Source organism: Xenopus tropicalis, chromosome 10, assembly GCF_000004195.4.
Source record: "Xenopus tropicalis strain Nigerian chromosome 10, UCB_Xtro_10.0, whole genome shotgun sequence".
Classification (NCBI taxonomy): domain Eukaryota; kingdom Metazoa; phylum Chordata; class Amphibia; order Anura; family Pipidae; genus Xenopus; species Xenopus tropicalis.
In genome coordinates, this window is record NC_030686.2 from 50,139,318 (window position 1) to 50,167,101 (window position 27,784).

The 27,784-nt window shown below is 53.7% G+C and overlaps 1 protein-coding gene across 2 annotated transcripts in view; it reads right to left on the reverse strand.

The window, feature by feature from the left end:
- Positions 1-27,784, reverse strand: part of gas7 (growth arrest specific 7) — an 81,432-nt gene that overhangs the window by 10,541 nt on the left and 43,107 nt on the right. For both annotated transcript variants that reach the window (XM_031893978.1, NM_001127048.1), the window contains 4 exon segments: positions 19,399-19,519; positions 11,030-11,107; positions 7,596-7,675; positions 4,052-4,105 (listed from right to left, as the gene is read on the reverse strand). In XM_031893978.1, coding sequence (XP_031749838.1) covers positions 4,052-4,105; positions 7,596-7,675; positions 11,030-11,107; positions 19,399-19,519 — 333 coding nt within the window.

The following is a 27,784-nucleotide window of genomic DNA, read 5'->3' on the forward strand; positions in this document are numbered from 1 at the left end:
CTGTACATATTAGGCAATAGGGATGAGCTGGGGGGCTGCGCTGCTGTACATATTAGGCAATAGGGATGAGCTGGGGGGCTGCGCTGCTGTACATATTAGGCAATAGGGATGAGCTGGGGGGCTGCGCTGCTGTACATATTAGGCAATAGGGATGAGCTGGGGGGCTGCGCTGCTGCTTCTGACTCCTGAAGTGCTTCCCTCTGCCCCCCAGGAACCATTGGGCTCTTCTCACTCTCAGAACCAACACTGGATCAGAGCCAGACTGCACTGACCCATTTACCCATTTATCAGGGGGCAATGCCCTCGTTATGCCCATAACATTCCCCTGACAGACCTTCCCATACACTCACACTGGCACTCACACTGGCACTCACACTGGCACTCACACTGGCACTCACACTGGCACTCACACTGGCACTTTGCCCCGGGGGCACCGAGGTGGCCGAGTTCTGCCCTCATTCTGCTTACAGGGCACTAATCCTACAGCGTTAGTTCTTGTACCAGCGCCGGCGCTGTCCCTCGGGGGTCCCGGGGGGGGGGGCATCTGCATAGCTGGAGTTGTAAGTGGGCGGGTAGAGGAGGGCGGGGCAACATGGCACAGTTAAAGGGCCCTACACAGGGTGAAAGCTTTACCAACTTCAAGGGGGGTTAACCTTTAAGTTAACTGTTAGTATGTTACAGAATGGCCTATTCCTAGCAACTGTGCAATTGGTCTTCATTATTTATTTCTTACAGTTTTTGAATTATTTGCCTTCTTTCAAATGGGGGTCACTGACCCCGGCAGCCAATCCCTATTGCTCTTTTTATTCCCTATCTTTCTATGCAGTCCCTCCCCTATTCATATTCCCATCTCTCCTTGAAGCCACTGCCTGGTTACTAGGGTAAATAAGGCCGTAGCAACCAGATAGCTGCTAAAATACCAAATAGAGAGCTGCTGAACAAAAATCTACATAACTGGAAAAACATTTTAAAAAAAAGACCAATTGCAAATTGTCCCAGAATATCAATGTCTACATCATATTAATGGGTTATTTAAAGGTAAACTAACCCTATAATAGCATTGGTGCGGTCCTTGTCTATTGGTTCATTGCAGTTTGATCCAGTTGGCGGGATACAGGCCCAAAGGCGCCATAGACGGGCAAACTGGTCCTTTACACTGATTGCCCCCCCCGACCCATATCTGCCCTAAAATTGGGTTTGATTTCCCATTGGATCAGGTACCGCATTGGCTCGTTGCTGTGGCCCCCGGCCCTATACTTGGGGGGGGATCCCCCGTCTGTCTGGGACCGATTGGGCGCAATGAGACAATAATCGGCCAATCAGATCTGGTGGTTTTTACGGTTCTGATGCCACTTTATAATATTGTTTTATTTGCCCTTTTTACTGCATTTTACCCCCAGATGCCCCTATAGGGGTACAGCCGGGATAGTGCTGGGAATTCTCCGGATACAGAACGTTACATAACCCCCCCATACACATCTTGTACCCCCCCTCCTGCCCCCGTCACTGCTCTACTCCGTACCCCCCCCAATGGCACATTCCGTGTTCCTCCCACCCCCCTGCCAACACTCGTGCCCCCATCTGCCCCTAAAGTCCGGTTAAACCCGTCATTCTGTTGTTAAACTACAATTCCCAGCATCCCCCGATGACATCCAAATTCTATAGCAAAAACCAAACAATTCTTGGGGGGTCAGTGTGTGATTCCTGGCTGGGTACTGAGAGCAAAGGATGCTGGGATTTGTAGTGCAACTTGTTTATATGGCAAATAAAGCAGCTTCTCTAAATAACCAGTATTTACCCCTCTCAGTAGCAGGTGACACCAGCGCGGGGCAGTTGCCCCTCCGTGGGGTATTTCTGTGGCAGAATGATACAGAAGCCCTAAGGGGAAGAGCACAGACGTGCACTGAAATCCTTATCGTTTCCCCCTGGGGGTCACACCGTGTCACGGCTACAGTACTACATACATTTATATTGCAATACAGAGATATAAGTCCAAATCAGAACACTGGGAAGCCCCCCCCGTATGGTATAACCTGACAGGGAATGATGGGAGTTGTAGTACAATTTTGGACAGAAGGAGATAAATCTATTGGTTACAAGGGAACGTGTTGGCTTTTTATCTGTTTATGTGAATCCCCGCACCCCATAAACACTGCACATATGAGATATTTAAAGGCAAAGCTAAACCTATGCTATAACTAACACCGGCTGGGGAGGACTGCACCAAGCCATTAGCCCCAATACAAACACTGACAGGTATGTGTAAAGCCAAATGCCCCAGCGCTGTCCCATTGCCCCATGCTGGGGGGGCCCTTCCCTCCTGAACTTCCATAGTTACCCCAAGGGCCCATTAGCATGAAAAGATATTAAATGAGGCTTGTACTGTAACCCACAATTCTACCCATTCTGTGCTCTATTGCCCCCCCCATTCTCTCCATTCTGTGCTCTATTATCCCCTCATTCTCCCCATTCTGTGCTCTATTGCCCCCCATTCTCTCCATTCTGTGCTCTATTGCCCTCATTCTACCCATTCTGTGCTCTATTGCCCCCCATTCTCTCCATTCTGTGCTCTATTGCCCTCATTCTACCCATTCTGTGCTCTATTGCCCTCATTCTCTCCATTCTGTGCTCTATTATCCCCACATTCTCTCCATTCTGTGCTCTATTGCCCTCATTCTCCCCATTTTGTGCTCTATTATCCCCACATTCTCCCCATTCTGTGCTCTATTATCCCCACATTCTCTCCATTCTGTGCTCTATTGCCCTCATTCTCTCCATTCTGTGCTCTATTGCCCTCATTCTCCCCATTTTGTGCTCTATTATCCCCACATTCTCCCCATTCTGTGCTCTATTATCCCCACATTCTCTCCATTCTGTGCTCTATTGCCCTCATTCTCTCCATTCTGTGCTCTATTGCCCTCATTCTACCCATTCTGTGCTCTATTGCCCCCCATTCTCTCCATTCTGTGCTCTATTGCCCTCATTCTACCCATTCTGTGCTCTATTGCCCTCATTCTCTCCATTCTGTGCTCTATTATCCCCACATTCTCTCCATTCTGTGCTCTATTGCCCTCATTCTCCCCATTTTGTGCTCTATTATCCCCACATTCTCCCCATTCTGTGCTCTATTATCCCCACATTCTCTCCATTCTGTGCTCTATTGCCCTCATTCTCTCCATTCTGTGCTCTATTATCCCCACATTCTCCCCATTCTGTGCTCTATTGCCCCCCCATTCTCTCCATTCTGTGCTCTATTGCCCCCCCATTCTCTCCATTCTGTGCTCTATTATCCCCACATTCTCCCCATTCTGTGCTCTATTGCCCTCATTCTCCCCATTCAGTGCTCTATTGCCCCTCATTCTCCCCATTCTGTGCTCTATTGCCCTCATTCTCCCCATTTTGTGCTCTATTATCCCCACATTCTCTCCATTCTGTGCTCTATTGCCCCTCATTCTCCCCATTCTGTGCTCTATTGCCCTCATTCTCCCCATTCTGTGCTCTATTGCCCTCATTCTCCCCATTCTGTGCTCTATTGCCCCCCATTCTCTCCATTCTGTGCTCTATTGCCCTCATTCTCCCCATTCTGTGCTTTAATGCCCCTCATTCTGTGCTGTGTTGCCCCATTCTCTCTATGCTGTGCTCTATTGCCCCCCATTCTCCCCATTCTGTTGTCTATTGCCCCCCATTCTCCCCTCTATTGCCTCCCATTCTGTGGTCTGTTGCCCCATTCTGTACTCTATTGCCCCCCATTCTCCCCATTCTGTTGTCTATTGCCCCCCATTCTCCCCATTGTGTTCTCTATTGCCCTCATTCTGTGGTCTGTTGCCCCATTCTGTACTCTATTGCCCCCCATTCTCCCCATTGTGTTCTCTATTGCCCCCATTCTGTGGTCTGTTGCCCCCATTCTCTCTATTCTCTGCTCTATTGCACCTCCCCCTCCCTCAAATTCCCTATACCCCAAAATAACCAATGCGATAGATTTCGGTTTATTTACCCTTTAGCGCTAGTAGGGGAAAGGGATGGATTGCCATGGTAACAAGGTGCTACTCACAGTCAGGGTGGTCTCCTTGCTCTGCTTTTTGGTGGGCGACGGGGACCCGGGACTCTGCGGGGAGAGACAAGAGGCATCGTCAAAGCTGCTCTCCATATCCGACATGGCCGGGGGTTCTGTGTCCGGGGGTTCTGGGCTCCGGGGGTTCTGTGGGGGTTCTGGGCTCCGGGGGTTCTGGGCTCCGGGGGTTCTGTGGGGGTTCTGGGCTCCGGGGGTTCTGGGCTCCGGGGGTTCTGGGCTCCGGGGGTTCTGTGGGGGTTCTGGGCTCCGGGAGCGGCGGATCGGGGGGAGCTCAGCGCTCAGGTACCGACTCTGTGACTGGAGGAGGCGGAATGGCCCCCGGGTCCCCCCCCGTAACCAGCAGCACCGAGACCGGGGGTTGGCCCCTTAGTCAGTCAGTCAGTCTGTAGCCCCCCCAATGCTCAGGCAGGTTCAGCTGAGCCCCCAGTCAGTGCACAGTACAGGAGAACAGCACAGGGAGCAGCGCAGGGTTGTTTAGATTGTAAGCTCCTAGGGGCAGGCCCTTTGCGTATTTACTCTGTGACCCTCCCTTTTATCTGTGACCATTCTGACATATAACCCCCCCCCCCCCCCCAGCAACTCATTGGCGCCCGTTCATTGGCTCCTGCTTTCTGCTGCTGTGAGATTAAAGGGGAACCTAAACTGTCAAATCTGTAGCTCCAGGTAAGTAAATATATATCATGTTTATTGTTATTATGGGTGATGGAAATGTATGGGGGAGGGACTAGAGCCTATACCTCAGGCAGTGGGAGGGACTAGAGCTGAGTTACAGACTGTCTGCCCCTCCCCCTGTAAACTGTCAGTCAGTGGGTGGGACTAGAACGCTTGCAGTTTACAGGGGGAGGGGCAGATAGCCTGTTATTCAAGCAGTGGGTGGGGCTAGAATGCTGGCAGTGCCTTGGGTACCCCTGGAACTATAGCAGGGTGACTGTTACCCCAATGTTTCTATATATCTGTAACCTTGTTATGGGCTAAGGGGGCCCAGCCTGAAGGCCAGTTAGGGGGGGATTTGGGGTGAGTGCTTATTTGTGCCCTGGGTACCCCTGGAACTATAGCGGGGTGACTGTTACCCCAATGTTTCTATATATCTGTAACCTTGTTATGGGCTAAGGGGGCCCAGCCTGAAGGCCAGTTAGGGGGGGATTTGGGGTGAGTGCTTATTTGTGCCCTGGGTACCCCTGGAACTATAGCAGGGTGACTGTTACCCCAATGTTTCTATATATCTGTAACCTTGTTATGGGCTAAGGGGGCCCAGCCTGAAGGCCAGTTAGGGGGGGATTTGGGGTGAGTGCTTATTTGTGCCCTGGGTACCCCTGGAACTATAGCAGGGTGACTGTTACCCCAATGTTTCTATATATCTGTAACCTTGTTATGGGCTAAGGGGGCCCAGCCTGAAGGCCAGTTAGGGGGGGATTTGGGGTGAGTGCTTATTTGTGCCCTGGGTACCCCTGGAACTATAGCAGGGTGACTGTTACCCCAATGTTTCTATATATCTGTAACCTTGTTATGGGCTAAGGGGGCCCAGCCTGAAGGCCAGTTAGGGGGGGATTTGGGGTGAGTGCTTATTTGTGCCCTGGGTACCCCTGGAACTATAGCAGGGTGACTGTTACCCCAATGTTTCTATATATCTGTAACCTTGTTATGGGCTAAGGGGGCCCAGCCTGAAGGCCAGTTAGGGGGGGATTTGGGGTGAGTGCTTATTTGTGCCCTGGGTACCCCTGGAACTATAGCAGGGTGACTGTTACCCCAATGTTTCTATATATCTGTAACCTTGTTATGGGCTAAGGGGGCCCAGCCTGAAGGCCAGTTAGGGGGGGATTTGGGGTGAGTGCTTATTTGTGCCCTGGGTACCCCTGGAACTATAGCAGGGTGACTGTTACCCCAATGTTTCTATATATCTGTAACCTTGTTATGGGCTAAGGGGGCCCAGCCTGAAGGCCAGTTAGGGGGGGATTTGGGGTGAGTGCTTATTTGTGCCCTGGGTACCCCTGGAACTATAGCGGGGTGACTGTTACCCCAATGTTTCTATATATCTGTAACCTTGTTATGGGCTAAGGGGGCCCAGCCTGAAGGCCAGTTAGGGGGGGATTTGGGGTGAGTGCTTATTTGTGCCCTGGGTACCCCTGGAACTATAGCGGGGTGACTGTTACCCCAATGTTTCTATATATCTGTAACCTTGTTATGGGCTAAGGGGGCCCAGCCTGAAGGCCAGTTAGGGGGGGATTTGGGGTGAGTGCTTATTTGTGCCCTGGGTACCCCTGGAACTATAGCGGGGTGACTGTTACCCCAATGTTTCTATATATCTGTAACCTTGTTATGGGCTAAGGGGGCCCAGCCTGAAGGCCAGTTAGGGGGGGGGACTAATGCCGGACCACAGAGGGGACTTGGCCCCTAGAACCCGTGATTAATGGAAGTGTAGGACAATTCCGGTTCTGACTATAATAATGATCTTTATGTTGCGCAGGAATCCAGCGCTGACAGACTGATGGTTGGTGTAACGACCCGTAACCGCCATTCATTAAATCAGCACAATCTCTGCCCAGAATTCCTAATTAAAAACCTGCCATGTATGAAACGACCCATCTATAACCGGGCCGGCCGGACAGATCCATTATGACTTGGCATCGCTCGCCGGTGATGGATAACGAGGAGGGGGCGGGGCTTGATACTGGAATATTAATAATAATAATAATAATGGAGATTGGAATGATGTATTTAGTAACTATGGGGGTGGGCGGATCAGTTATTTATTGATTCAGGTCGGTACCCAGGGTCGGACCGGGCCCCACCAACCCAGACTGACCCCCACTGGCGCTCCCCCGGCCTGCTGACCCCCCTCTCCCAATGCACGTAAGGTAAGAATAAAGTATCCGCCCTCAGGGGAGGGGCTTGGGCAGGTGGTGGGGGGCCCCTGGGGGCATATTGGGGCCACAGTGGGGGTCCCTTGGGGTGGGCAGTCAGTCACTAGCAGTTCACCCAACCAGGGATTAGAAGATCTGATCACCTGACAAAACCCCAGAAACAATTAAAGGGGAAGTAAACCATCATTGTTACATTTCGGCTCAGATTGAGCAATAAAGCGAATGAATGAAATGCACTGAATTTAATGTATTTATATCCCCCCCCCCAACCCCCCCGGGATAAATGGGATCAGAGTCTGTTTCACCCTCAGCGAGAAATCATTTCCCTTCTTTGATTCTCATTTAACTCTGAGACTGCGACTCCCCCCCCCCCTTTTATTCCCGGCGCAATTATCCACACTCCAGCAGATCCAATCAGATCAGAGCGACGGGAGGAAAACCCATTTGGAATGACATTGAGGCGACAAGGTGGGGGCGGGGCTATAAAGGAACAGAGATAGAATGGGATGGGATAGGATGGAACAAAGGGCAATTCAATGGGTGACTGGGGGTATTTATGGCTCAGTAGCCCCCTAGTCAAGGCTACTGGGCTAATTACACAGTTCTGCACTGATACCGCCATATTGTTAAATTGCCCCGCCCACAGCCAAAGGTGCCCTCACCTGGTGCTCATTGCTGGCTTTCCGCATATGCGCCGCGTCCGACTGATGCACCGGGGAACCGGGGGGGTGGAACCCGTTAACTGCAAAGTAAAAAATTTCAATTAAAGGACAACTAAAGCTCAACAAATAATTAGTTCCATCCCAGCAACCGCCCCCATTCTGCCCTGGTCCCACCCCCTGTTCCACCCCAGCAACCGCCCCCATTCTGCCCTGGTCCCACCCCCTGTTCCACCCCAGCAACCGCCCCCATTCTGCCCTGGTCCCACCCCCTGTTCCACCCCAGCAACCGCCCCCATTCTGCCCTGGTCCCACCCCCTGTTCCACCCCAGCAACCGCCCCCATTCTGCCCTGGTCCCACCCCCTGTTCCACCCCAGCAACCGCCCCCATTCTGCCCTGGTCCCACCCCCTGTTCCACCCAGCAACCGCCCCCATTCTGCCCTGGTCCCACCCCCTGTTCCACCCCAGCAACCGCCCCCATTCTGCCCTGGTCCCACCCCCTGTTCCATCCCAGCAACCGCCCCCATTCTGCCCTGGTCCACCCCCTGTTCCACCCCAGCAACCGCCCCCATTCTGCCCTGGTCCCACCCCCTATTCCACCCCAGCAACCGCCCCCATTCTGCCCTGGTCCCACCCCCTGTTCCATCCCAGCAACCGCCCCCATTCTGCCCTGGTCCCACCCCCTGTTCCACCCCAGCAACCGCCCCCATTCTGCCCTGGTCCCACCCCCTGTTCCATCCCAGCAACCGCCCCCATTCTGCCCTGGTCCCACCCCCTGTTCCACCCCAGCAACCGCCCCCATTCTGCCCTGGTCCCACCCCCTATTCCACCCCAGCAACCGCCCCCATTCTGCCTGGTCCCACCCCCTGTTCCATCCCAGCAACCGCCCCCATTCTGCCCTGGTCCCACCCCCTGTTCCACCCCAGCAACCGCCCCCATTCTGCCCTGGTCCCACCCCCCTATTCCACCCCCAGCAACCGCCCCCATTCTGCCCTGGTCCCACCCCCTGTTCCACCCCAGCAACTGCCCCATTCTGCCCTGGTCCCACCCCCTGTTCCACCCCAGCAACCGCCCCCATTCTGCCCTGGTCCCACCCCTTGTTCCACCCCAGCATCTGCCCCCATTCTGCCCTGGTCCCACCACCGCCCCCATTCTGCCCTGGTCCCACCCCTGTTCCACCCCAGCAACCGCCCCCATTCTGCCCTGGTCCCACCCCCCTGTTCCATCCCAGCATCCGCCCCCATTCTGCCCTGGTCCCCCCCCCTGTTCCACCCCCAGCAACCGCCCCCATTCTGCCCTGGTCCACCCCCCTGTTCCATCCCAGCAACTGCCCCCATTCTGCCTGGTCCCACCCCTGTTCCACCCCCTGTTCCACCCCAGCAACCGCCCCATTCTGCCCTGGTCCCACCCCCCCTGTTCCATCCCAGCAACTGCCCCCATTCTGCCCTGGTCCCACCCCCCTGTTCCACCCCCTGTTCCACCCCAGCAACCGCCCCATTCTGCCCTGGTCCCACCCCTGTTCCACCCCAGCAACCGCCCCCATTCTGCCCTGGTCCCACCCCCTGTTCCATCCCAGCAACCGCCCCCATTCTGCCCTGGTCCCACCCCCTGTTCCACCCCAGCAACCGCCCCCATTCTGCCCTGGTCCCACCCCCTATTCCACCCCAGCAACCGCCCCCATTCTGCCCTGGTCCCACCCCCTGTTCCATCCCAGCAACCGCCCCCATTCTGCCCTGGTCCCACCCCCTGTTCCACCCCAGCAACCGCCCCCATTCTGCCCTGGTCCCACCCCCTATTCCACCCCAGCAACCGCCCCCATTCTGCCCTGGTCCCACCCCCTGTTCCACCCCAGCAACTGCCCCCATTCTGCCCTGGTCCCACCCCCTGTTCCACCCCAGCAACCGCCCCCATTCTGCCCTGGTCCCACCCCTTGTTCCACCCCAGCATCTGCCCCCATTCTGCCCTGGTCCCACCCCATGTTCCACCCCAGCAACCGCCCCCATTCTGCCCTGGTCCCACCCCCTGTTCCACCCCAGCAACCGCCCCCATTCTGCCCTGGTCCCACCCCCCTGTTCCATCCCAGCATCCGCCCCCATTCTGCCCTGGTCCCACCCCCCTGTTCCACCCCCAGCAACCGCCCCCATTCTGCCCTGGTCCCACCCCCCCTGTTCCATCCCAGCAACTGCCCCCATTCTGCCCTGGTCCCACCCCCTGTTCCACCCCCTGTTCCACCCCAGCAACCGCCCCCATTCTGCCCTGGTCCCACCCCCCCTGTTCCATCCCAGCAACTGCCCCCATTCTGCCCTGGTCCCACCCCCCTGTTCCACCCCCTGTTCCACCCCAGCAACCGCCCCCATTCTGCCCTGGTCCCACCCCCTGTTCCATCCCAGCATCCGCCCCCATTCTGCCCTGGTCCCACCCCCTGTTCCACCCCAGCAACCGCCCCCATTCTGCCCTGGTCCCACCCCCTGTTCCACCCCAGCAACCGCCCCCATTCTGCCCTGGTCCCACCCCCTGTTCCACCCCAGCAACCGCCCCCATTCTGCCCTGGTCCCACCCCCTGTTCCACCCCAGCAACCGCCCCCATTCTGCCCTGGTCCCACCCCCTGTTCCACCCCAGCAACCGCCCCCATTCTGCCCTTGTCCCACCCCCTGTTCCACCCCAGCAACCTCCCCCATTCTGCCCTGGTCCCACCCCCTGTTCCATCCCAGCAACCGCCCCCATTCTGCCCTGGTCCCACCCCCTGTTCCACCTGAGCAACCGCCCCCATTCTGCCCTGGTCCCACCCCCTGTTCCACCTGAGCAACCGCCCCCATTCTGCCCTGGCCCCACCCCCTGTCCCACCCCAGTGAGAATCTCCATATTAGAACTAAACTACAATTCCCAGAACCCCCTCTGAACCCCAGGGGACTGATTTCTCCATCTCCAAATATTTACAATTTCATTTCATTCATTTAAAATTTCACCCCCCCCCCCCAATCCATTAATAATATTGGTTATTACTAATTGCTGCTGCTCATTAGGCAATTGTGTTTTTTCATTTGGTGGAATTTTTTTCCCAAGGTAAACAAGGCGAAATTACTGGTTGTTGAAATTCTAAACAATTGTGCTGTTTCCATGGCAACCGAAGTTTCCAATAGAAGGAAGAATGGATGTCGGGTTCGGAAGTCGGGATTTACCATGGTTTGTGGGGGGGGGGGGAGGTGCGATAAATGGCAAAAATGAAACAGTTTAACCCTTTCTGTGCTGGAGAGGCACTTGCATTAAGGGTTCTCAGGCTGAGCAGAACCAAATCTTGGAATTGTAGGATTAACGTTTTATACAGTTTTATGCAAACAAAATGGCAGCTGCAGTGGGTGTGTCCCAGACAGATCCGCCCCCGCTACGGGAAGTCAGAAGGGACATGTACAGAGGGAAAGCAGATCCGCGCCTCACCTGTAGGGAGCGACATCTTCTTGACTATGGGGCTCCGTAGGCTGACGGGCGAGCTGCTGGGCCGCTCCCATGTGGTCTCTGCAACAGAAATCAGATAAATAGGGGCGTGTTCATTGCAGCGGGTATCCGACATAATGTGCCCATAGCAACCAATCAGCAATTGGAACTAAATGAGCCCCAATTATTAGCCCACGGGTCACTGGTGCCCCCTGAGTGGGGCAGATGAGCATCACGAGGGTCCCACCCCCCTAGTCAGTAAGGGGCGACCCCTACAGCCAAACGCACCCCTTATTTCTACCCGACCCCCATCAGCACCTTCAGGATTGAGACAAGTGGAATGTTCCATCTGTGCCGGGGGGGGGGGCCTTGCAATGGGCCAATTCACTGATCTCATTAATTTACAGAAATTGATCGTTATCGTTAGAGAAATCATCGCTCCTTTGTGCGCAAGTGAAGGCCGCGCCGGCGCCTTTCCCTTTAATCTCTCAGCTTCGCTTCAATAGGCGCCGATAGGAAATCAATTCAGAGCGGGACAATACTCGGGGGGCAAACGGCTTCATTCAGCCGTGATAATGGGACTGATACGGGGCCCGGGGGGCTCCTCAGCCATAAATACCCCCTCCCTCTAGTATTGTCTCCCAGAGAAACGTTACATCTCCTACATGGATTTCTGTGGGTCTTTATATGGGCACAGAACCCCTAATATCCTTATCATTTACAGTAGGGGGTACATTATCCCTTATAATACATGAGTGATACTCAGAGTTCCCTGTATAACTCAGCCTGCAGCCTTGTGCCTTTATATGGGGGGCACAGAACCCCTCAGTGACTGCTAATATCCTTATCATTTACAGTAGGGGGTACATTATCCCTTATAATACATGAGTGATACTCAGAGTTCCCTGTATAACTCAGCCTGCAGCCTTGTGCCTTTATATGGGGGGCACAGAACCCCTCAGTGACTGCTAATATCCTTATCATTTACAGTAGGGGGTACATTATCCCTTATAATACATGAGTGATACTCAGAGTTCCCTGTATAACTCAGCCTGCAGCCTTGTGCCTTTATATGGGGGGCACAGAACCCTCAGTGACTGCTAATATCCTTATCATTTACAGTAGGGGGTACATTATCCCTTATAATACATGAGTGATACTCAGAGTTCCCTGTATAACTCAGCCTGCAGCCTTGTGCCTTTATATGGGGGGCACAGAACCCCTCAGTGACTGCTAATATCCTTATCATTTACAGTAGGGGGTACTGTCCTTGCCCAGTGGGTGTCCATTTGCCCACAGTGCAACTAAGCTGATAAAGGGAATGGGCTCAGTTATGGGGAAAGGCTGGCCCAGTTGGGATTGGTTACACTGGGGGGGGGGCAGTTAAGGGGGGGGGTCACTATATATAAATATATAAGGGGGGGGGGGGGTGCCGGTGCCACAGGGAACACCAATCAGTATCAGCCTCATTCTGCCCAATCTGCCGGTTCTGCTGACTCAGCGCCACAGGCCCGGGACACATGAAGCAGCTCGTTATAAGACAATCAGGGCGGCAGCTAACGAGCTCCCCCCCAATTACAGCACCGAGAGACTGAGCAGCTGCTCCGCCAGGTGCCAGTAATTATTCACTTGGCTCTCCGGAGGGACCTGATTGGCTGATTGGGGAAGGTGCGACTCCTGAGCAAACACTGAATTACACAGTGAGGAGGAGGGTGGATCCGCCGGGGGGTCAAACTGTGCCCCCAATCTTGCCTTCATGAGAGAACCCTGGAGAATTTGGAGTTGGGGCCCGGCCTTAGGCACTGGCATGGAAAGGGTGTAGGGCAGGTAGGCACTGGCATGGAAAGGGTGTAGGGCAGGTAGGCACTGGCATGGAAAGGGTGTAGGGCAGGTAGGCACTGGCAAGGAAAGGGTGTAGGGCAGGTTGGCACTGGCATGGAAAGGGTGTAGGGCAGGTAGGCACTGGCAAGGAAAGGGTGTAGGGCAGGTTGGCACTGGCATGGAAAGGGTGTAGGGCAGGTTGGCACTGGCATGGAAAGGGTGTAGGGCAGGTTGGCACTGGCATGGAAAGGGTGTAGGGCAGGTTGGCACTGGCATGGAAAGGGTGTAGGGCAGGTTGGCACTGGCATGGAAAGGGTGTAGGGCAGGTTGGCACTGGCATGGAAAGGGTGTAGGGCAGGTTGGCACTGGCATGGAAAGGGTGTAGGGCAGGTTGGCACTGGCATGGAAAGGGTGTAGAGCAGGTAGGCACTGGCATGGAAAGGGTGTAGAGCAGGTAGGCACTGGCATGGAAAGGGTGTAGGGCAGGTTGGCACTGGCATGGAAAGGGTGTAGGGCAGGTTGGCACTGGCATGGAAAGGGTGTAGAACAGGTAGGCACTGGCATGGAAAGGGTGTAGGGCAGGTAGGCACTGGCATGGAAAGGGTGTAGGGCAGGTAGGCACTGGCATGGAAAGGGTGTAGGGCAGGTAGGCACTGGCATGGAAAGGGTGTAGAGCAGGAAGGCACTGGCATGGAAAGGGTGTAGGGCAGGTAGGCACTGGCAAGGAAAGGGTGTAGGGCAGGTAGGCACTGGCAAGGAAAGGGTGTAGGGCAGGTAGGCACTGGCATGGAAAGGGTGTAGGGCAGGTTGGCACTGGCAAGGAAAGGGTGTAGGGCAGGTAGGCACTGGCAAGGAAAGGGTGTAGGGCAGGTAGGCACTGGCAAGGAAAGGGTGTAGGGCAGGTAGGCACTGGCATGGAAAGGGTGTAGGGCAGGTTGGCACTGGCAAGGAAAGGGTGTAGGGCAGGTAGGCACTGGCAAGGAAAGGGTGTAGGGCAGGTAGGCACTGGCAAGGAAAGCGTGTAGGGCAGGTAGGCACTGGCAAGGAAAGGGTGTAGGGCAGGTAGGCACTGGCAAGGAAAGGGTGTAGGGCAGGTAGGCACTGGCAAGGAAAGGGTGTAGGGCAGGTTGGCACTGGCATGGAAAGGGTGTAGGGCAGGTTGGCACTGGCAAGGAAAGGGTGTAGGGCAGGTAGGCACTGGCAAGGAAAGGGTGTAGGGCAGGTCGGCACTGGCAAGGAAAGGGTGTAGGGCAGGTCGGCACTGGCAAGGAAAGGGTGTAGGGCAGGTCGGCACTTGTATAAAAGCAGGGAAAAGTCAGGAGTTTATTGGCCGCGCTCCAATAACCAGCGAATCGGCGCAGAGCAGCCTGGGAAACGGCCCCGTGAGTAACAATATCCCCCCCCCCCCCCAATAATAATAATTACACTCATTAATTCCCAGCAACGGGAACGTACAGTAATCACTCCGCTCCAATCAAGGGAAATTGGTAATTATTGTGCTTAATTAATAATAAGCTTCTCCTATAGGAACTGATCCTGGGAAGGGGCTCATTATCATCATCGTGTTACTGTCTGACCATGGGAAAGAGAGCAGCCCAGGAGCAGGAAGTACAGAGAATCAGAGCTCTGTACCTGGGTAAGTACTGGGGGGAGATTGGATTCACTTACCGAGGGGGAGGTTCCTGCCTGACCATGGGAAAGAGAGCAGCCCAGGAGCAGGAAGTACAGAGAATCAGAGCTCTGTACCTGGGTAAGTACTGGGGGGAGATTGGATTCACTTACCCAGGGGGGGTTCCTGCCTGACCATGGGAAAGAGAGCAGCCCAGGAGCAGGAAGTACAGAGAATCAGAGCTCTGTACCTGGGTAAGTACTGGGGGGAGATTGGATTCACTTACCCAGGGGGGGTTCCTGCCTGACCATGGGAAAGAGAGCAGCCCAGGAGCAGGAAGTACAGGGAATCAGAGCTCTGTACCTGGGTAAGTACTGGGGGGAGATTGGATTCACTTACCCAGGGGGAGGTTCCTGTCTAACCATGGGAAAGAGAGCAGCCCGGGAGCAGGAGGTATATATATATATATATATTATACAGTTACACTATGTGCAGATTTTACCCCATTTAACCTCACAGGGCTGTTAGTAAATAAGGGAGACTGTTTATACAGAGGAGGAATGTAAGTGGGGGGGGGGGGTAATATAAATTGATACTAAACATAACCACACGATGAGACATCTGCCCCGGGGAGACAGGAAGGGTAAATACCCCCGGGGTATATACTGTAACTTGATGACATCACCGGGGCCCCTCAGGCAGAAAATATTCATAAATTCCATTGTAACTGAACTACAAGTGGTGTATTTTATTCCTGTCCCACCCAGAAGCAGCTGTGGGGCGTCAGCCCCCCCCCCACCCACGCGGAGATTTACGTGACACGTCGGCGCCAACGCCCCTCACTGTCCCCTCTATAAACTGGGAGGGGCCCGGGGGGGGGTTAGTAAATATTTTTAATTGAAGCTTTTTATGAACAGACCAAGTCCAATTAAACTGAGCTTTATGGCCGTTCCAGTTTGTTCCAAGAACTTTCCAGAAAGTAAAGGGGGGGGGGGCAATTAATTACTTACAGAACCAGTAGGACTGGGGCCCTCGGGCCCATCAGGGACCCTCATCCTTAGGCCTAAATATAAAAGGGGCCCTAAGGTGGCTGATGGGAAGTGACCTTGGGTGGGTCCCAATGGGAGATTGACCCCCCCCTAAAATACCCAATGGTTTCACCCAGGTAAGACGAATGGTTGCAGTAGTGAATGCATTAAAGGGGAAGTTCACCTTCAAATTAACTTAATATGATGTAGACATTGATATTCTGAGACAATTTGCAATTGGTCTTCATTTTTGATGGTTTTTCATTTATTTAGCTTTTTGTTCAGCAGCTCTCCATTTTGGTATTTTAGCAGCTATCTGGTTGCTAGGGACTTGGTCTTGTTTACCCTAGCAACCTGGCAGTGGTTTATAGGGTAGATGGGAATATGAATAGGGGAGGGGCTGAATAGAAAGATAAGGAATAAAAAGTAACAATAAAACTGGAGCCTCACAGAGCAATAGGGTTTGGCTGCCGGGGTCAGTGACCCCCATTTGAAAGCTGCAAAGACAAATAATTCAAAAACTATAAGAAATAAATAATGAAGACCAATTGCACAGTTGCTAGGAATAGGCCATTCTGTAACATACTAACAGTTAAGTTAAACTCCCATAACCTGGGCCGGTGCTGGGGAAATGCGTTGGGAGGGCACCGAGCTGTTGGGTCCAAGTCTTGGGCAATGGGGGAGCCGTCCCAGTACCGCCCGGGGGGGGGGGGATAACGAGCAGCTTGGCGCCGGATTTGGGCCGTTTCATTCACTTTTATAGCTGCGGTGACATCATTGGGCACAGACTTGTGTAACTGGGTCTCCCTGTCCCACTGAGCCAATTGGGCGGCACCGCGGCCCCCAGCCCCTCACTTACAGGAACATTATTGGCCAAATCTTCTCTGTTTCCCCCCAAACATTAACCCTGAGAGTTCCATAAAGTGCAAAGGCCGCCCTAGGAACTGCCCCAGGGGTCCCGCATCCCCCCGAAGAGCCCCCACACCCTCGCGGGGTCCGACCCCCTGCCCTGAGAGCTCACAGGTTAAACTCACCTCCATCTTGTTGGGCCTGGGGGGGGGGGGGGCGGTCGGGGCCGGCCCAGTCAGACCCTGAACCCCCCTACTGGCCCGTAGCGATGAGCAAATCTGTCCCATTTCACTTCAGCAAAAAATACGCAAAACTGCTGAAAAATTTGTGAAGCAGCAAAAAATTCCCAAAATGTATTGAAGTCAAAAGCGACTTTTTTACACCAAAACAATACGTTGGTGGGAAAATGCACTCGGGGCTACTGGGCTGCTCTCCTTCCCATGGTCACGCAGGGGCCTGAACCACACAGTGTCTGACTGGGGCACTTGGGCCCCACTGGAGAACCTGCCCTGAAGGGCCCAAACTCCCCCCCACTGTGGCCCTACACAGACAGTACTGTAAGGGCCGCCCCCTCCTGGGGAGCAGAGGGAACTGCAGTTCAGGGAAACACATGGAGCCCCCCGAGGGCAAGGAATGTGGGACCCCGAACATCCCGGCTCCTTATTGTTAGTTTGGCGAGCGGCCATTGTGCTTATTTAATAAAGCCGCTGAGCCTAACGAGCCCCGCCCACACATCTTGGCCAAATGAATTTTATCTAATTAAAGTGCAGCTGCGCAGCATCTGGGCCCCAATCTCCCCTTTAATGTGCCGCCGTCCTGCTGACTGGCCAACCCCAGGGGCTGCTCATTGGGGGGTCTCTGCCGAGGGTCAGCGCCTTCCCATGTTGGCTGGGGAGATGAAAGGGTTAATAGGTCTTTTCTTAAAGGCTTAGTTTCCCATGTCTGCCCAGAAGGGGGCGCCTCTCTGCTATGAATGAGTGGGGGGGGGCAATTTGCAATTGGTCTTCATTTTTTATTGTTTATAGTTTTTTAGTTGTTTCATTTTTTTTCAGTTCAGCAGTTATTTGGTTGCTAGGGTGCAATTTACCTTAGTGACCAGGGGGTGGTTTGAGAGGGTGACTGATACATGGAAAGAAGAGGGGCCGACCCGGCAGCCAAATAACTATTGCTCTGTGAGGCTACAGGTTTATTGTTATGACTTATCCTTTAGTAGGTTACACAATGGCCTATTCCTGGCAACTTTGCAATTGGTCTTAAAGGGGCACCTATCTATATAAGGTCACAGGCTGTTGCTATGAGTGACAACTCATGACAACCATATGCAGCCAATCAGAATATCAAGACTGGCTAAACAGCCCAAGACCAGGTTTTGCAGCAGAAGATCTCACACACCCGCGACTGTGCCGCCGATTCACCACAAGGTGGCGACTTCTGATGCAGAAATAAAAATTGACAAAACACTAGAAGCAAACTCCTCCCCCCCCCCCCCCCCCACATACACACACACATACACACACACATACACACACACACACGGGCCGTATTCACTGGGATATACCGGTACCTTTTATTGTAAATCAGCCACAACCCAGAGAAGCCCCTGAGTTGGGTCAATGAAGGCCCTGGGTCGGGTCAGAGAGGGTCCTAAGGCCCTGGGTTGGGTCAGAGAGGCCCCTGGGTTGGGTCAGAGAGGCCCCTGGGTTGGGTCAGAGAGGGCCCTAAAGCCCTGGGTTGGGTCAGAGAGGTCCCTGGGTTGGGTCAGAGAGGGCCCTAAGGCCCTGGGTTGGGTCAGAGAGGGTCCTAAAGCTCTAGGTTGGGTCAGAGAGGGTCCTAAAGCTCTAGCTTGGGTCAGAGAGGGCCCTAAAGCTCTAGCTTGGGTCAGAGAGGGCTCTGGGTTGGATCAGAGAGGGTCCTAAAGCTCTAGGTTGGGTCAGAGAGGGTCCTAAAGCTCTAGCTTGGGTCAGAGAGGGTCCTAAAGCTCTTGGTTGGGTCAGAGAGGGCCCTAAAGCTCTAGCTTGGGTCAGAGAGGGCTCTGGGTTGGATCAGAGAGGGTCCTAAAGCTCTAGGTTGGGTCAGAGAGGGTCCTAAAGCTCTAGGTTGGGTCAGAGAGGGCCCTAAAGCTCTAGGTTGGGTCAGAGAGGGCCCTAAAGCTCTAGCTTGGGTCAGAGAGGGCCCTGGGTTGGGTCAGAGAGGGCTCTGGGTTGGGTCAGAGAGGGTCCTAAAGCTCTAGGTTGGGTCAGAGAGGGTCCTAAAGCTCTTGGTTGGGTCAGAGAGGGCCCTAAAACTCTAGCTTGGGTCAGAGAGGGCTCTGGGTTGGATCAGAGAGGGCCCTGGGTTGAGTCAGAGAGGACCCTAAGGTCCTGGGTTGGGTCAGAGAGGGCCCTATGGCCCTGGGTCAGGTCAGCAGGTGCTGCCCACTCTCTCTAAACACCTGAGGGCCCCCCAGCATCTCCCTACTGTCCCTCTGTCCCCTTTCCCTATAGACTTGAGAAAATATACCCCCTGTATGGCTAATTGCCTATCTATAACACTCAGAGGGGGTCCCTAGGGGGCCACAACAGGAGCTGAAGGTTTTGAAATCTCTGGTCTTATCTGATATATACATTCCTAGAACCAGAGCAGACCCCCATCCCATTTACCCCCAACTGCCCCTTGTGCCCCTACCCCAGTGCTGTGAAGGGAGCAGTAGGAACTGTGCAACCCCCTCCCCCCCGGGATTTGCACCCCCCACGTTTCCCCCTAGGAACCTGCCAAATGGGTGGGACCTGTCACATATCCGTGGATTCATTCTCAGTAAATAAAAAGTAGTGTTACTTCCCCTTTAAAATGAACAGTAATGCTAAAACACATCAATAGGAAACTCCCCCCACAGGGGGCGCTAGCGGGATCCCAGGGGGGCGATGTAGTGATTCTGTGGGACCCACCCACACCTGGCAGCGGGCACAGCCACGTGGGGCATGAACCAGAGATAAAAGGGGCAATAAACCCTGGGAGTGGGTAAATGATTAGCTGGCAGCGTGGGAAAGGCAACAGCCCCCCCTGTGGCCGGAACCTGCCCCACTCACCGTTGGTCAATGCGTTGACGTAGTAACGGCGCCCCTGGGGGGACATGTAGCTCTGCCAGCCCTGGGGAAGGGGCACCGGGGTCTGATCTTCTATTCTCTGGCCGCTCATCATGCCGGGTTTCTGCAAAGGGGACAATGGAAAGGAGTCAGTGGCTTTTACTACCGCGCAGCCTCGCTTTCTGGCAGCTGTGCCCTCAGGATGAGAGTTACAGTCCCACAATACACACGGCAGCCATTTGCTGTTAATTGCGACACCCCCAGGGACCCCCATCTATAAACAAGATTTATCCAGATAAAAAGATATAATAAGTGGATCATGATTTCCTTTTGGCTTAATTTGCCCTTTAACACAAAGCCTCCTGTCTCCCAATGTGCCAGGGTGCCCGCGCCCAGTTTAGGGATGGGAGTGTTTTTTCAACCTCAGCTGCAACTCCCTGCACCCCTCAGCTGAGTGTTACGGGGGTCTCAGGGCCCTGGGGAAGGCGCAGGGTTAAGTGATGCATCTGTGGGATTGGGCGCAGGAAGCCGGTACCCAGTTGTGCAACAGCAGGAGAATGACATTCCCTCGCCCCCAGTCTAGCAGGAACAGCCCAGACAATTAGGCCTTTCAGTCGGGGCACAATGAGGGATTGTCTGGCCGGGGAGCACATTCCTGAAATATCACTGATTCATTCCCAGTGAGGAGGGATGAGTGGCCGTGTCTCTGGGGTAGGGCGGCCCCCCAGCTGCCCCCCGGCCCCCCCAGCTCTACATATGAACTCACACGGGGGTCATTCCCTGCCAATCAGCGCCCAGAGGTTCCTATTTACCCTTGTCTGCTCCACTGATCTGCCCCCTCTGGCCGGGTCAGTCCAACCCTTTTGTTCTGGGATCCTCTTTACTGACCAATGAAATGTCTCCTTCTAGACAGATATCAGTTCCAACATTGACCATACATCCCAACAGCCCATTGGCTGAAATTGGCCAAACTACTCAACCAAATAAATCCAGGCATGGTGGCCAATGGTAGGCAGTGGTGGGTAATGGTGGCCAATAGTGGGTAATGGTGGCCAATGGTATGTAATGGTGGCCAATGGTGGGCAATGGTATTTAATGGTGGCCAATGGTAGGTACTGGTGGCCAGTGGTAGGTAATGGTGGGTAATGGTGTCCAGTAGTGGGTAATGGTGGTCAATGATATTTAATGGTGGCCAATGATAGATAATGGTGGCCAATGGTGGGTAATGGTGGCCAATAGTGGCCAGGTTCAGCAGAGCCCCATGTATAGCTGGACTGGAGCAGAGCATCCTGGGACTGGCTGTGTAGGAGCACCCTGCTTTCTGATTGGACAGGAATAGAAGGAGCATAAGGCTAAGGCCACACGCGGCTGTTTGTGGCCAAGAAACAGCCCAACTGCGCCACCCAGTGTCAGTGGCAACAAGCTGGCCCTGGGCTTATTGGTACCAACACGCTGGGAATTTATTATTGGCCCAAGCAGCACATGTGACAGAGAATAGGGCCACTCCTGGGCGCCCCATCTCCCAATAGCCAATAGGGTGTCAGTGAGCTGCAGACAGAGCTTTATATTCCTGTCCCAGAATTCACTGCGGCCGCGAGTGGGAGAGACGACTCCCGGAATAAACAGTTTGAATCTGTGCAAAATATTTATCTCTTTGTTTGTTCCGGGGAGCGAGTAACATAGAGCAGCTGGGCCTGTCACTCCCTATGGGAATCCAAGGGGAAGTAGAACCAAACATGTGATTTATACCCAATAAACTACCTGCCCTATCGGCTTTATCTACTGTACTGTGTGTGGGAAACACTATGGCACCTCCTACCCATATGTATAAATACAAATATACAGAGAGGGAATGTTCTGGGCACACAATAAGCTGTACCCCCATACTGTACTGTCTAAGGGAAACACTATGGCACCCCCTACCCATATGTATAAATACAAATATACAGAGAAGGAATGTTCTGGGCACACATTAAGCTGTACCCCCATACTGTACTGTCTAAGGGAAACACTATGGCACCCCCTACCCATATGTATAAATACAAATATACAGAGAAGGAATGTTCTGGGCACACAATAAGCTGTACCCCCATACTGTACTGTCTAAGGGAAACACTATGGCACCCCCTACCCATATGTATAAATACAAATATACAGAGAGGGAATGTTCTGGGCACACAATAAGCTGTACCCCCATACTGTACTGTCTAAGGGAAACACTATGGCACCTCCTACCCATATGTATAAATACAAATATACAGAGAAGGAATGTTCTGGGCACACAATAAGCTGTACCCCCATACTGTACTGTCTAAGGGAAACACTATGGCACCCCCTACCCATATGTATAAATACAAATATACAGAGAAGGAATGTTCTGGGCACACAATAAGCTGTACCCCCATACTGTACTGTCTAAGGGAAACACTATGGCACCCCCTACCCATATGTATAAATACAAATATACAGAGAGGGAATGTTCTGGGCACACAATAAGCTGTACCCCCATACTGTACTGTCTAAGGGAAACACTATGGCAGCTCCCACAGGGGGAAATGACTAACATTGGCCGCTGCCGAGTTGCCGGGGTCGCCATGGTTTCCAGGTGATTGTATCTCAGTAGAAATAAACTGTAACTGCTAAAAGGGAAGTTTTGATGAGATTAAATACAATATCGCCATGGCAACGTCAGTGTAAAATACAAACTTTTTTTTCCACATGAAACCGTTTGATGGAATCATTAGCAGCCGGGGGGGGGCTACATTTGGGCGACAGTCGCAGTAACAGCGAGGGGAGCAGGCGCCCCGGGAACTCAGCTTATTGGGGGGAAAGGCTTTTAAGTCGGAATCAAAGAGATTCAAAGAGTCAGAATTACGGCACAGAAAGTCTCAGGAACCAATCACAGCTCATTCCCATCGCTGAGTGTGAGGCAAGGGGGGGGGGGATTAAAGGGCACACTAAACCTAAACTGTCATCTCTCAGTTTGTTATACGGGGAGGGGCCCATTTTGCAGGTTACACACAGGGCCCCCCACGAGTTATTTATATGGGGCCCCCCAGGAACACAAGTGGGCAGTACCAACATGTTGGCCACGCCCCTTGTGTGTATATACAGTAAATAACTGATGTTCCTCTATAATGAGCAGTTCATGGAAAGAGTTAAAGTTAACCTTTAATATGTTACAGAATGGCCTATTCCTAGCAACTTTGCAATTGGTCTTCATTATTTATTTCTTATAGTTTCTGAATTATTTCCCTTCTTCTGACTCTTTGCAGCTTTCAAATGGGGGTCACTGACCCCGGCAGCCAAACCCTATTGCTCTGTGAGGCTCCAGTTTTATTGTTATTGTTACTTTTTATTCCTTATCTTTCTATTCAGCCCCTCCCCTATTCATATACCAGTCTCTCGTGTAACCCACTGCCTGGTTGCTAAGGTAAATAAGACCCTAGCAACCAGATAGCTGCTAAAATACCAAATGGAGTGCTGCTGAACAAAAAGTTAAATAACTGGAAAGCCGCACAAAATAAAAAATGAAGACCAATTGCAAATTGTCTCAGAATATCAACGTCTACATTGAACTTCCCCTTTAAACACTAGCCCAACATAGAGGGAATGTAAAAGAAATATCAGCAGGGGTTCAAGCAGGCCCCCGGGGGATGTTAAGGGGTTAACTGGCCCATGGAGGATATGGGGCTAATTCCAGGTGTCGGTTCCCCATGTAATAACCTCAGATGTCGCTAAGGGAGAAGCCGATAGAGACTGGGGGGGGGGGGGGGATGGAATGAGAGCTGCGCGGTGTATGGGCCGAGACCGCAGGAGAGTGAGAGGGAAAATAAGGATACGGTCTAGGGGGGTCTGTGTTACGGGGGGGGGGTCTGTGTTACAGGGGGGTCTGTGTTACAGGGGGGTCTGTGTTACGGGGGGGTCTGTGTTACGGGGGGGTCTGTGTTACGGGGGGGTCTGTGTTACGGGGGGGTCTGTGTTACAGGGGGGTCTGTATTACGGGGGGGTCTGTGTTACAGGGGGGGTCTGTGTTACGGGGGGGTCTGTGTTACAGGGGGGTCTGTGTTACAGGGGGGGGTCTGTGTTACAGGGGGGTCTGTGTTACGGGGGGGGTCTGTGTTACAGGGGGAGGTCTGTGTTACGGGGGGGGGGTCTGTGTTACAGGGGGGTCTGTGTTACAGGGGGGGGTCTGTGTTACAGGGGGGGGTCTGTGTTACAGGGGGGGCTGTGTTACGGGGGGGGGTCTGTGTTACAGGGGGGGTCTGTGTTACGGGGGGGGGTCTGTGTTACAGGGGGGGGTCTGTGTTACAGGGGGTCTGTGTTACGGGGGGGTCTGTGTTACGGGGGGGGGTCTGTGTTACGGGGGGGGTCTGTGTTACGGGGGGGGGTCTGTGTTACGGGGGGGGGTCTGTGTTACGGGGGGGGTCTGTGTTACGGGGGGGGGGTCTGTGTTACAGGGGGGGGTCTGTGTTACAGGGGGGTCTGTGTTACGGGGGGGGGTCTGTGTTACAGGGGGTCTGTGTTACGGGGGGGGGTCTGTGTTACGGGGGGGGGTCTGTGTTACGGGGGGGGTCTGTGTTACAGGGGGTCTGTGTTACGGGGGGGGTCTGTGTTACAGGGGGGTCTGTGTTACAGGGGGGGTCTGTGTTACAGGGGGTCTGTGTTACGGGGGGGGTCTGTGTTACGGGGGGGGTCTGTGTTACAGGGGGGGGTCTGTGTTACGGGGGGGGGTCTGTGTTACAGGGGGGGTCTGTGTTAACAGGGGGGGTCTGTGTTACGGGGGGGGTCTGTGTTACGGGGGGGTCTGTGTTACAGGGGGGGGTCTGTGTTACGGGGGGGGGGTCTGTGTTACAGGGGGGGGGTCTGTGTTACGGGGGGGGGGGTCTGTGTTACGGGGGGGGGTTAGAGGCTGAAAGGATGAGGTTGGTTTGACTGTCGGTAGGTGCCGGGAGTTGTACATCAGTGTCATGTTAGTGACTTCAGATACTGTATTGTCCATCTTGCCCTACTGTCTCCATCTTGCCCTACTGTCCCCATCTTGCCCTACTGTCTCCATCTTGCCCTACTGTCTCCATCTTGCCCTACTGTCTCCATCTTGCCCTACTGTCTCCATCTTGCCCTACTGTCTCCATCTTGCCCTACTGTCTCCATCTTGCCCTACTGTCCCCATCTTGCCCTACTGTCTCCATCTTGCCCTACTGTCTCCATCTTGCCCTACTGTCTCCATCTTGCCCTACTGTCTCCATCTTGCCCTACTGTCTCCATCTTGCCCTACTGTCTCCATCTTGCCCTACTGTCTCCATCTTGCCCTACTGTCTCCATCTTGCCCTACTGTCTCCATCTTGCCCTACTGTCTCCATCTTGCCCTACTGTCTCCATCTTGCCCTACTGTCCCCATCTTGCCCTACTGTCTCCATCTTGCCCTACTGTCTCCATCTTGTCCTACTGTCCCCATCTTGCCCTACTGTCCCCATCTTGCCCTACTGTCCCCATCTTGTCCTACTGTCCCATCTGCCCTACTGTCCCCATTCTTGCCCACTGTCCCCATCTTGTCCTACTGTCTCCATCTTGCCCTACTGTCCCCATCTTGTCCTGACTGTCTCCATCTTGTCCTACTGTCTCCATCTTGTCCTTACTGTCCCCATCTTGCCCTACTGTCCCCATCTTGCCCTACTGTCCCCATCTTGCCCTACTGTCCCCATCTGCCCTACTGTCTCCATCTCGTCCTACTGTCTCCATCTCGCCCTACTGTCTCCATCTTGTCCTTACTGTCTCCATCTTGCCCTACTGTCCCCATCTTGCCCTACTGTCTCCATCTTGCCCTACTGTCCCATCTTGCCCTACTGTTCCCCATCTTGCCCTACTGTCTCCATCTTGCCCTACTGTCCCCATCTTGCCCTACTGTCCCCATCTTGCCCTACTGTCTCCATCTCGTCCTACTGTCTCCATCTTGCCCTACTGTCTCCATCTTGTCCTACTGTCCCCATCTTGCCCTACTGTCCCCCATCTTGCCCTACTGTCTCCATCTTGCCCTACTGTCCCCATCTTGCCCTACTGTCCCCATCTTGCCCTACTGTCTCCATCTTGCCCTACTGTCCCCATCTTGCCCTACTGTCTCCATCTTGCCCTACTGTCTCCATCTTGCCCTACTGTCCCCATCTTGCCCTACTGTCTCCATCTTGCCCTACTGTCCCCATCTTGCCCTACTGTCCCCATCTTGCCCTACTGTCTCCATCTTGCCCTACTGTCCCCATCTTGCCCTACTGTCTCCATCTTGCCCTACTGTCTCCATCTTGCCCTACTGTCCCCATCTTGCCCTACTGTCTCCATCTTGCCCTACTGTCCCCATCTTGCCCTACTGTCTCCATCTTGCCCTACTGTCTCCATCTTGCCCTACTGTCTCCATCTTGCCCTACTGTCCCCATCTTGCCCTACTGTCTCCATCTTGCCCTACTGTCCCCATCTTGCCCTACTGTTCCTACTACCCCCTATCTTCTATCAGTATATGTAGGGGAATGAGAGGGGAATTGGGGGGGGGGGAGGGGCAATGAGATGATTGGCAGGACTCCAGGTCAGGTGACAGTAAAACAATGGGACAGAGAAATTAACAGAACAGAAAATAGTAAATGGGGAGAGAACAAGGGGGGGGGGGGGGGGGGCAGGAAATGGAGAATTTATAGACAAATAAAGCAATAAAAGTGATAGATGATGATGATGAAAAGGAAAGTGGAAACCAGGACACGGGGGAGGGGGGGGGGCACCTCAGCTTAGAGCTACAGTAAGTTATATGGGGGGGGGGCAGAAAGTCATTCTCAGACAATATTGCTAAAGGGGCCCCACCCAGTGCTAACGAAGGGTTAACAGAGAGTACATGAGAGCAGGGAGACCCCCAGCGCAGGGGAAGTGTGAGATGGGTGGGGGGGGACAATAATAGGACTGACCGACTGTAACCCCGACCCCCCCCCCCCCCACAGAGGCCGAGAACCCGACCCAGTTACTCAGGCAGAACAGCCGCTTGTGTCCCGGTTTGGCCCAGTCTCACATTTAAACCACTCTCTGGTTGCTAAGGTAACTTGAACCTTAGCAACCAGAGAGCCGCTGAACAAAAAGTAAAATAATTAAATAAGTACAAATAATAAAAAATAAAGACCAATTGCAAACTGTCTCAGAATATCACTGACTAACAGTTACCCCAGAGCTGAACATCCCCTGTAACATAATAACACATGGAAGCTTTGTTGCAGGGAGATGCGGGGAGTTGCAAGGAGTTATGGGAGTTGCAGGGAGTTGCAGCGAGTTGCAGGGAGTTGCAAGGAGTTGTGGGAGTTGCAAGGAGTTATGGGAGTTGCAGGGAGTTGCAGCGAGTTGCAGGGAGTTGCAAGGAGTTGTGGGAGTTGTGGGAGTTGTGGGGAGTTGCAAGGAGTTGCGGGAGTTGCAAGGAGTTGCAGGGAGTTGCAAGGAGTTGTGGGAGTTGCAAGGAGTTGCAGCGAGTTGCAGGGAGTTGCAAGGAGTTGTGGGAGTTGTGGGAGTTGTGGGGAGTTGCAAGGAGTTGCGGGAGTTGCAAGGAGTTGCAGGGAGTTGCAAGGAGTTGTGGGAGTTGTGGGGAGTTGCAAGGAGTTGCGGGAGTTGCAAGGAGTTGCAGGGAGTTGCAAGGAGTTGCAGAGAGTTGCAGGGAGTTGCAAGGAGTTGTGGGAGTTGCAAGGAGTTGCGAGGAGTTGCAGAGAGTTGTAGGGAGTTGCAAGGAGTTGTGGGAGTTGTGGGGAGTTGTGGGGAGTTGCGGGAGTTGCAAGGAGTTGCAGGGAGTTGCAAGGAGTTGCAGAGAGTTGCAGGGAGTTGCAAGGAGTTGTGGGAGTTGTGGGGAGTTGCAAGGAGTTGCAGGGAGTTGCAAGGAGTTGTGGGAGTTGTGGGGAGTTGCGGGAGTTGCAAGGAGTTGCAGGGGGAGTTGTGGGGAGTTGTGGGAGTTGTGGGGAGTTGCGGGAGTTGCAAGGAGTTGCAGGGAGTTGCAGAGAGTTGCAGGGAGTTGCAAGGAGTTGTGGGAGTTGTGGGGAGTTGCAAGGAGTTGTGGGAGTTGCAAGGAGTTGCAGAGAGTTGCAGGGAGTTGCAAGGAGTTGTGGGAGTTGTGGGGAGTTGCAAGGAGTTGCAGAGAGTTGCAGGGAGTTGCAAGGAGTTGTGGGAGTTGTGGGGAGTTGCAAGGAGTTGCAGAGAGTTGCAGGGAGTTGCAAGGAGTTGCGGGGAGTTGCAGAGAGTTGCAGGGAGTTGCAAGGAGTTGCAGGGAGTTGCAAGGAGTTGCGGGGAGTTGCAAGGAGTTGCGGGAGTTGCAAGGAGTTGCAAGGAGTTGCAGGGAGTTGCAAGGAGTTGCAGGGAGTTGCGGGGAGTTGCAAGGAGT